Source organism: Chrysemys picta, chromosome 13 (genome assembly GCF_011386835.1).
Source record: "Chrysemys picta bellii isolate R12L10 chromosome 13, ASM1138683v2, whole genome shotgun sequence".
NCBI classification, from domain to species: domain Eukaryota; kingdom Metazoa; phylum Chordata; order Testudines; family Emydidae; genus Chrysemys; species Chrysemys picta.
Window position 1 is genome coordinate 10,479,330 of NC_088803.1, and position 9,395 is coordinate 10,488,724.

At 51.0% G+C, this 9,395-nt stretch overlaps 1 protein-coding gene across 1 annotated transcript; it reads right to left on the bottom strand.

Annotated features, from left to right (window-relative positions):
• Positions 1-4,152: 4,152 nt before the first annotated feature.
• Positions 4,153-9,169, bottom strand: LOC101935885 (olfactory receptor 10S1-like). The gene is made up of 2 exons (XM_008175972.3): positions 8,258-9,169; positions 4,153-4,179 (listed from the first exon to the last, which is right to left on the bottom strand). Exons 1-2 carry the CDS (start codon positions 9,167-9,169, stop codon positions 4,153-4,155), a joined length of 939 nt encoding a protein of 312 aa, XP_008174194.3.
• Between the last annotated feature and the right edge of the window lie 226 nt (positions 9,170-9,395).

Sequence of the window (9,395 nt, forward strand, 5' to 3'; positions counted from 1 at the left end):
ACCCGGCACTGCACAGACACAGTGGGGAACAGCCCCTGCCCTGAGAAGCTCACAGTCTAAACTCCCCCTAGACTTACCCTGCGAGCCAGCCAACCAGGGACAATTGAGAAGATCTGTGGCAATCAGAGATCAGGCTCGGTTTAATCCTCAGTGTCTAATGCTCCTCCAGGAAAGAGGGCTATTTTCTGCCACTAGTGAGCTTTCTTTCTCGTTTATCTCCATTTCTGTTTCTTATGCCTGTATTGTCTCCTCGGGGAATGCTTCCCCATCGGCTAGTATTGTGGGGGCAAGGAAGCTATTTTTGATATAAAACCACTAGATCCAGACAATTGGGGAAGGTGAAAAGGGGAAAAATTCTATAATTTTCCAGGTGTTTCTTCAAGGTTCTTCCTTAAATTGCTGACCCCTCTTCCCTTCCCTTCCCTTCCCTTCCCTTCCCTTCCCTTCCCTTCCCTTTATTCTATTCCCATAGCTTCTGTTCTAGTCCATTCCAATATATTCTCTTCTATTCCATTCTGTTCTTATTACCCCTCGCCTCGTCTGTCCTACTTTCCTTTCTTCTCTGCTCATATCCTCTCTTCTATTCTAATTTGTTTTTGTCTCCTCTCTTCCTGCCCCTCCTCCACCCAGGGTTGTGCGAGGGACTGCCTGTGCTCACCGCACAGATACACAGCCGTGTCTACCAGGTGGAAACTGTTCAGGTACCAGAAGCTGCTTTTGGTTTTGGTTTCCAGGCTCATGGTGAATTTCTCTCGGGTGTCTCTGCCACTCAAGGACGGGAGCGCCACGAACGGTGGCTAGCCCCCCGGCAGCTGGCGATACCAATGCACGCCGGAATCAGTGCTTGTGCAGGAGCAGTTGAGCTGGACGGGTTCTCCTTCAAGGGCAGCGGCCTGAGACTGGTCCTGGGTCACTGTATATTGGGCCAAGGCACCTGTGAGGAGGAGGTTGGGTTTAGTCCACATTTTCTTGCTCAACAATGACAGGAAAATACATGCAACTCTGTACAGGGGTTGGATTAGACGACCTCCTGAGGTCCCTTCCAACCCTGATATTCTATGATTCTATGTACTGACAAAGGAGAAAACAAGCAAATGAGAATCCTCCCTTCCCTCTGTGCTGTTCTGTCTGTCCGTCCATCCACCCTTCCCTCTGTGCTGTCTGTCCGTCCATCCACCCTTCTCTCTGTGCTATTCTGTCCGTCCATCCATCCTTCCCTCTGTTCTGTCTGTCCGTCCATCCACCCTTCCCTCTGTGCTGTCTGTCCGTCCATCCACCCTTCTCTCTGTGCTATTCTGTCCGTCCATCCATCCTTCCCTCTGTTCTGTCTGTCCGTCCATCCACCCTTCCCTCTGTGCTGTTCTGTCTGTCTGTCCATCCACCCTTCCCTCTGTGCTGTTCTGTCTGTCCATCCATCCATCCTTCCCTCTGTTCTGTCTGTCCGTCCATCCAGCCTTCCCTCTGTGCTGTTCTGTCTGTCTGTCCATCCACCCTTCCCTCTGTGCTGTTCTGTCTGTCTGTCCATCCACCCTTCTCTCTGTGCTAATCTGTCCGTCCATCTACCCTTCCCTATGTGCTATTCTGTCCATCCATCCAGCCTTCCCTCTGTTCTGTCTGTCCGTCCATCCACCCTTCCCTCTGTGCTGTTCTGTCTGTCCGTCCATCCACCCTTCCCTCTGTGCTGTTCTGTCTGTCCATCCACCCTTCCCTCTGTGCTGTTCTTTCTGTCCATCTGTCCATCCACCGTTCCCTCTGTGTTGTCCGTCCATCCATCCACCCTTCCCTCTGTGCTGTTCTGTCTGTCTGTCCACCCTTCCGTCTGTGCTGTCCGCCCGTCCGTCCATCCACCCTTCCCTCTGTGCTGTTCTGTCTGTCTGTCCAGCCTTCCCTCTGTGCTGTTCTGTCTGTCTGTCCATCGACCCTTCCCTCTGTATTTTTTCTGTATGTCCGTCTGTCCATCCACTCTTCCCTCTGTACTGTTCTGTCTGTCCATCCATCCATCCACCCACCCACCTTCCCTCTGTGCTTTCCGTTCTTCTTTCCTTCCCTCTTCACTCATGTGGTAAATGAAGGGGGAGGGAGGGTAGCACCCTTGTGTAACTCTCCAACCATTCAGTTAGCGATAGAATCCTCCTTAGCAGCTGTACCTGGTTGCCTTACCTGTAAAGGGTTAAGAGATGCTTAAAATGAGTTGGCACTTGACCAGGGGAACCAGAAGGGAAGCTGTACCCATTGAAATTGGGAAAAACTGCTCGGGGTCAGGGCTGGTGCAACCACTAGGTGAACTAGGCAGCCCACGAGGGCGCCTAGTGGTTGAGGGCTCCTAAAAGCCCACTCAGGCGAGGAGGTGGAGTGGAGGTGAGCTGGGGAGGGCCGCCAGCAGTAATTGGGGGACGCACAGGGTAACCACTCCCCGTCCCAGATCACCTCCACTCTGCCTCCTCTGCTGAGCACACAGCCCCCGCTCTGATTCTCCTCCAATCGGCGCCGCAAGCCTGGGAGGGGAGGAGAATTAGAGCGGCGGAGGAGGCAGAGCGGAGGTGAGCTGGGGCGGGCTCCCCAGGCAGGGTTAGCTGCCGTGGGGGGGGCTCCTCTGGTGGGAGGGGCGGGTGGGCGTGGTTAGCTGCCACGGGGGGGGAGGGGGCGTGGTTAGCTGGGGGGGGGGCTGGCGCACCAGCCCTGCTTGGGGTGAAGGTTTTTGCAGCAAATATGTTGTAAGCAGGGCCAGGTATGAAAATCATCAGGCTGTCCATGATTATTTTAAAGCATTTTAAAAATCATTTTATCTATTTGTACAAAATTAGTAGTGGGAGGGTCAACATCTCATGTGAAAATATAAAAGGTCAATATCCTTAAATTAAACTATAGTAAGTTCTCAAGCAGAATTTTCCTTACTTTTACCTATTGGCATATTTCAGTTTTTATGGATAGAAATATTTTTTTTGTTGGTTTGTGCGTGTGCACTGGGAAATTGACGTTTACCAACATTTACCAATAAAAGTCTGATCCTTCCAAGCCCAGAAATAAGACCTACAGTTTGGTTTTGTTTTAACAGTGAGGGCAATTAACTATTGGACTCAACTGTCAAAGGAAGTGGTGGATTTCCCATCTCTTGAAGTCTTCAGATCCAGACTGGAGGCTCTTCAGGAAGATATTTTAGCCATACACGATTTATTGAGATGAATACAGGGGCAACTGAGAGAAATTCTCCAGCCTGTGTGATATGGGCAACGAGGCCAGATGATCGAAGGGTCCCTTCTGGCCTTAAACTCCCTGTTTCAGCGGGTGTCAGTCCCTATAAAAACAATGAGGAGTCCGGTGGCACCTTAAAGACTAACATTTATTTGGGCATAAGCTTTCATGGATAAAAAACCCATTTCTTCAGATGCATGGACTCCTCATTGGTTTTGTGGATACAGACTAACACGGCTCCCCTCTGATAGTCAGTCCCTATAATTCATCATATAAAACTAACCTAGGGGAAAGGAATTGCATCCTCTTGTTCAACTTTGTCCAGAGTGGATGGGATGCTAATAGCAACCTTGTGGTTAAAACACAAGGCCAGAGCCTGTGAGATCTAAGACGTGAGTCTCATTGTTATTAGTGGCCTGCTTTCCTAAGGCAAAACCTGGCTCCTATCAGCAGTGTCCTTGTTCTCATTTAGTATCATCCCTCCCATTTTTTTATATGGGAGGCGCTGAGACTATGGTGATAAGTAACCGCATAAAGCCCTAAGGCAGTGGCTCTCCACCTTTCCAAATTACTGTAACCCTGTCAGGAGTCTGATTTGTCTTGTGTACCCCCAAGTTTCACGTCATTTAAAAACTACTTGCTTACAAAATCAGACATAAAAACACACAAGTGTTGCTGGAAAATGGCCGACTTTCTCATTTTTATCCATAAAACAAATCAAATGGAATATAAATAGTGTACTGAGCAGTATCAACAAGTCATTGTATGAAATTTTAGTTTGCACTGACTTCCCTAGTGCTTTTTATGTCGCCAGTTGTAAAACTAGCCAAGTATCTAGATGAGTTGATGTACCCCCCGGAAGACCTCTGCATACCCCCGTGTACCTCTGGCTGAGAACCACTGCTCTAAGGCACTGCAGCAATAGTAAAAATGGACAGTCTGTCACCACTCATCAGGTTCTTATTTTGTGTGAGACACTTTCTCCTTCTACACAGAACAGTTTTGTCTTTATAAAAAGTACATAAGAACGGCCATACTGGGTCAGACCAAAGGTCCACCTAGCCCAGTATCCTATCGTCTCACAGTGGCAATGCCAGGTGCCCCAGAAGGAATGAACAGCACAGGTAATTTAGAATTAAGGGCCCAGAATAGACAGGGGCCAGATGACCAGTGGCTGGAAATCGGCCATAGCACCATCGGAGTCAAAGGGCCAGACCTGTAGCTGGGTGAATTGGTGTTGTTACAATAAACTCAGTGGTGCCAGATCCCCAGCTGGTGTAAATCAGAGTAGCCAAAATACAGCTGCTAAGCCTCTGGCCGGCCGCTGGCTGGGAAGCAGACAGATCCACGCAGCTGCACAGCTGTAACTAGAGTTTTAAGGAGCTGTGCAGTGTGTTTTCCTGTTGCTTGGCCAAAATGTTACCATGTAATTTCTGGTGCCCCTTGTGGCTTGTTAAAAAACTTGCAGTTCCTCCCTGCCATGACTTTTTAATCATTGCCTTTGCTCCCTGCTTGCAAAGTGTGTAATCTGCAGGGCTAATTAGGGAGATCTTTGAATGAATGCCCCCATGGGGCTTGTTAGCCGCAGCAGGAGAGGTTGGCAAACAGCGAGTGTATGTTTGGAAAGAGCAGGGAATTGTAGGTAAAGGAAACCCAGCTGTGTGCAGAGGGGAGCTCAGCCAAGGCCAAAAGTCCCTGGAGAACAATTATGATGTAAGAAGCAGAAGCACACATCTAATGCCAGATCCCTGCCTGGGGTAAATCAGCCTGAGGCCAGTCGAGTTCAGTGGGTCTCTGTTGATTTACTCCGGCTAACGAAATGGACCCGGGGTCCATGGAGAATTTCTCAGCAACAGTCCCTCACAAATGGACGCTAAAGACAAGCACAGAGTGGCACATCACAGTTAAACACCCTGTGACAGCCAGATGGCTCGTGGGTGGTCAGGAAATGGGATATGGGGCCTTCCCCTTCTTGGAGGCATCAGCTCCAATCCAGTCCTAGAGCAGGGGAACGGGATAACTCGGGTGGTGGGGGGGGGGGAATGGGATATGGGGCTTCTCCACTCTAGGGGCAGTTGGCTCTGATCTGGCCCAATGCCAAGGGGACTAGCTGGCTCAGGGGGTTAGGAATAGGATATGGGGCCTTTCCCCATTAAGGGGTGCCACCCCAGCTCCAATCTGGCCCCAAGCCATTGAATATGGGAATGGTATATGGGGCACTGTCTCCAGTCCACTAATGGCTGAGGGTCATTAGTGCAACGGGGCTATTCGATTGGCTCAGTAAAAGTATCTGGCAGTGGCCCACCCCACTCCTGGGGCACATACCTAGTGGAAACATTGAGACATCGGGCACCAGCTCCCAGCCATGTTGTATTGCCTCGGTGATGCCAAGTGTCAAATGGGGCAGTGACTCTGAACTCCCTTCTCGCGCCTGGCGCTGACCCTGCTGAGGAACGGCTCTGAGTCCCAGTGTGACGGTGTGCTGCAGGGAGCGAGGTGGGAGGTGCTGTCCCCTCGCAGTCGCTGCAGTGTGGTGCTAGGGGGCATGATGCATTGGGAATTTCCCTCTTTTGGGTTAAACTTGAAACCCACCCTCTGCTACTAGTGGCCTTGTCGCTTTTCCTTAGAGCTGGTGTCCAGCCCAAACTCACACTCAGTTCGTCTCATTCTGCCTTCTTCAGTTCATTTTCTTGGTTTGAACTTGGTACAGGGCTCTTCTTCCTCTACTATAACGCACGGTTATAGTGCACTATAAAACAGCCACAGCATACCACCCCAGAGGTGGCTACCCTTCAGCAGTCAATGAGGCACCTCACAGGTGGGTTATTTAGCTCACATTTTCCAAGCAGTTTGAAGTCTTTGGGTGAAAAATCCTCAGGATTGGCAATCAATCCAGCTATGATTAATCATTACAAAGGATCAGGCAGCAACTGCAAATACTGTTTCTAGTATTGGACAGGCTTTCTATTGAAAAAACGGATCCGTTTTTATTAACACTCAGCATCCAATAAATATAAGACAGGAGTCCACAGGGACAAAAGGTGCTGCAGTCATTATTATAACTAGTTTTCAATACTCTTATCTGAGTGAGATGAAATAAGTAGTTTGATCGGTAGATTAGATATGTAGCTGTGGTGGTCCCAGGATCTGAGGTCTGGTCTATACTACCCGCCTGAATCGGCGGGTAGAAATCGACCTCTCCGGGATCGATTTATCGCGTCCCGACGGGACGCGACAATCGATCCCCGAATCGGCGCTCTAACTCCACCAGCAGAGGTGGTAGTAAGCGCCGCCGACAAAAAGCGGCAGAAGTCGATTTTGCCGCCGTCCTCACAACGGGGTAAGTCGGCTGCAATATGTCGAATTCAGCTACGCTATTCACGTAGCTGAATTTGCGTATCTTAAATCGACTCCCCGCTGTAGTGTAGATGTACCCTGAGAGAGAAAAGGTGGGTCAGAGAACACCTTTCATTGGGGCAACTTCTGTTGGTAGAGGGAACCCGAGTGTCACAGCTAAATACAAAGAACTTTGGCCCAGATCCTCCCGTTGATTTCAATGAGCTGGAGTTTTATTATTGCTATTTTCCAGATACAACCGAAATGAGTAAAAGAATCAAACCCTAAGGCAGATAAAACAGCTGCAGCAATAGTTCAAATGGTCAGACTGTCACTTCTCTTCAGGTCGGATGTTGTATGAGATACTTTATCATAAGGGGTTCGCACATCTTGTAGGAGACCACTTGCAATGAAGCCGTCACTTAACATCCCTGCAGGCATGGGACAAAGGAAGTTTAGTAGGTACCACACTGTTACAAAATTGTTGTAATGAGCAATAAAACCAGGGTCTCTGTTTGTTGGGATTCCCTCCAAGGCCTATTCCACTTGGCTGATCCAGCTCTGGGAGCAGGGCCGGCTCCATGCACCAGTCTGGGAGAGCACTTTATCCAATTACCTGGGGAAACTCACTTCAGCGGCGGCTCCAGGCACCAGCACTCCAAGCGCGTGCCTGGGGCAGCAAGCCGCGGGGGGCGCCCTGTCGGTCCCTGCGAGGGTGGCAGTCAGGCAGCCTTCGGCGGCATGCCTGCGGGAGGTCTACCGGTCCCGCGGATTTGGCGGCAATTCGGCGGCGGGTATGCCGAAGCCGTGGGATCAGCAGACCTCCCGCAGGCATGCCGCCGAAGGCAGCCTGCCTGCCGTGCTTGGGGTGGCAAAAAAACTAGAACTGCCCCGACTCACTTCTACTCCAGATCTCATCACTCAGGTCCCTTTATTCGGCATACAGCAAAGCTGCGCTGAGTTGATCTCACTAACCTCACCCCCTTGATGATGTGTCTGAGCAACTCGCAAATCTGTCATGGATTTAGCCCCCCAACAACCCCAAGGGAGGCAGGAAAACAACATTAACTGTCCAAAAAGTTGATGAATGCAGAATTCAGTGCAGCCACTCGCCCTGCACTGGGCACCCTTAATTCTGCAATAACAGAGATTTAGGATAGTTAATTTCCATGGCTATGTCAATCCCAGCAGAGTGCTAGCCGCTGGACTAGTCCATCTCCACGCACATACGACACAGCAGGGTGGATTGGCTGGATGGGTCCGTGAATGGTTTGAACTGACCTGCTTTCTCTGAGGAGTTATAGCCCCTAAAATCGGCTGGTGGGGCAGCCCCGGGGCTGTGATTGTACCAGGAGATTAGATCCTCACCGGTTACACTGTTGTTACAGGGAAACTCAGCCGAGTCCCCTGCTGGGAGAGTTCAGGAGCCTGAGACACCTCCTCATTGACTCCTCCACCTCGAAAAACTGCCACCATCGAGCTCAGACTGTGAACAATAATCTAGGTGCTGACTGGAGAGCTTTTGCTAACCTCAGGGAATGAATGGCACCGAAGAAGACAACCTACCAAAGTGGCCAGATAGAAGAGAAATGTTGGCTGGGCTACCATAAGGCTCTAAGAGAACGCTGCACCCATGGAAGATGGGCATCTTGTGTCCTTAAGTTTCTTTGCAAGTCTCTCAGGATTTGGGTCTATCTTATGCATGCAGAGAAAGCGTTTGTCCACAAACCAGTTTCCTCAAGGCCTTTTTCATCTCCTTGTTCCTCAGGGTGTATATAAAGGGGTTCAGTAGAGGGGTGACTGCAGTATAGAATACAGCCACTACCCCATCAGATGCTTGACTCGAAGAGGGATGCAGGTATATGAAGACTGGGGGCCCATAGTACAGCAGCACCAGGGTGAGGTGGGCGCTGCAGGTGGAGAACGACCGCTGCCTCCCTTGGGCCATGCGGATCTTCAGGATGGCAGAGGCTATGTAGGCATAAGAAACGCAGATGAGCAGGAAGCAGCCGGCCCCCACCGCCCCAATGTTGGCCAGAATGACGACTTGGTTGGTGGCTGTGTCGGCGCAGGCCAGCTTCAGCACGGCAGGGATGTCGCAGACAAAATATTCCACCTGGTTGGGGCCACAGTAGGGCAGGCGAAAGGTCAGGAAGGCCTGGACCGCGGCATGGATTGAGCCAGTGAGCCAGGTGCCAGCGGCCAGCCACAGGCAGGTCTTTCTGCTCATCACCACGCTGTAACGCAGGGGGTGGCAGATGGCCAGGAAGCGGTCATAGGCCATTACCGTATAGAGGAAGCACTCGGTGCTGCACAGGAAATGGAAGGTGTAGAGCTGCACCACGCAGCCGCCGAAGGAGATGGCCCTGCCACTGGGCCCCACCAAGCCAGCCAGGATCTTGGGCACAGTGACGGAGGAGAGGCAAGCGTCAAGGAAGGAAAGGTGGCCGAGGAAGCAGTACATGGGCAGGGCGTGGAGTCGAGGATCGCAGAGCACAGTCAGCAGGGTGAGGGCGTTGCCCAGCAGGGTGAGCAGGTAGAGGAGGAGGAAGAGGAGGAAGAAGAGAGAGGGAAGCTCCCTGGTGTTTGGGAGTCCCTCCAGGATGAATTCTGTCACCGGCGTTTGGTTTCCTGGCTTCATCTGCTTCCCCCCGTGCAAAGCAACAGTAACTAGAGCAGCACGAATTAGAGGAGAAGTTATCCCAGTATGTGTCTGTCTGTCTCTCTCTCTCTCTCTCTCACACACACAGTTCAATGGAGTAGCATGACACCGTAACTCAGAGGTCCTTTCACTCTAGTGTCCCACCCGCCCCTCATCGCAAGCCAAAGCACAGCGATTATTCATCCCCTCCGGTATCTATCTAGAC

Excerpts from the sequence above, each read along its gene's own strand:
- LOC101935885 (XM_008175972.3), bottom strand. The coding sequence starts at position 9,169 with ATGAAGCCAGGAAACCAAACGCCGGTGACAGAATTCATCCTGGAGGGA. Across the intron at positions 4,180-8,257 it reads AAAAGGCCTTGAGGAAACTG|AAGGAGAAAGTGTCTCACAC; the intron begins GTTTGTGGACAA and ends TGTTCTGTGTAG.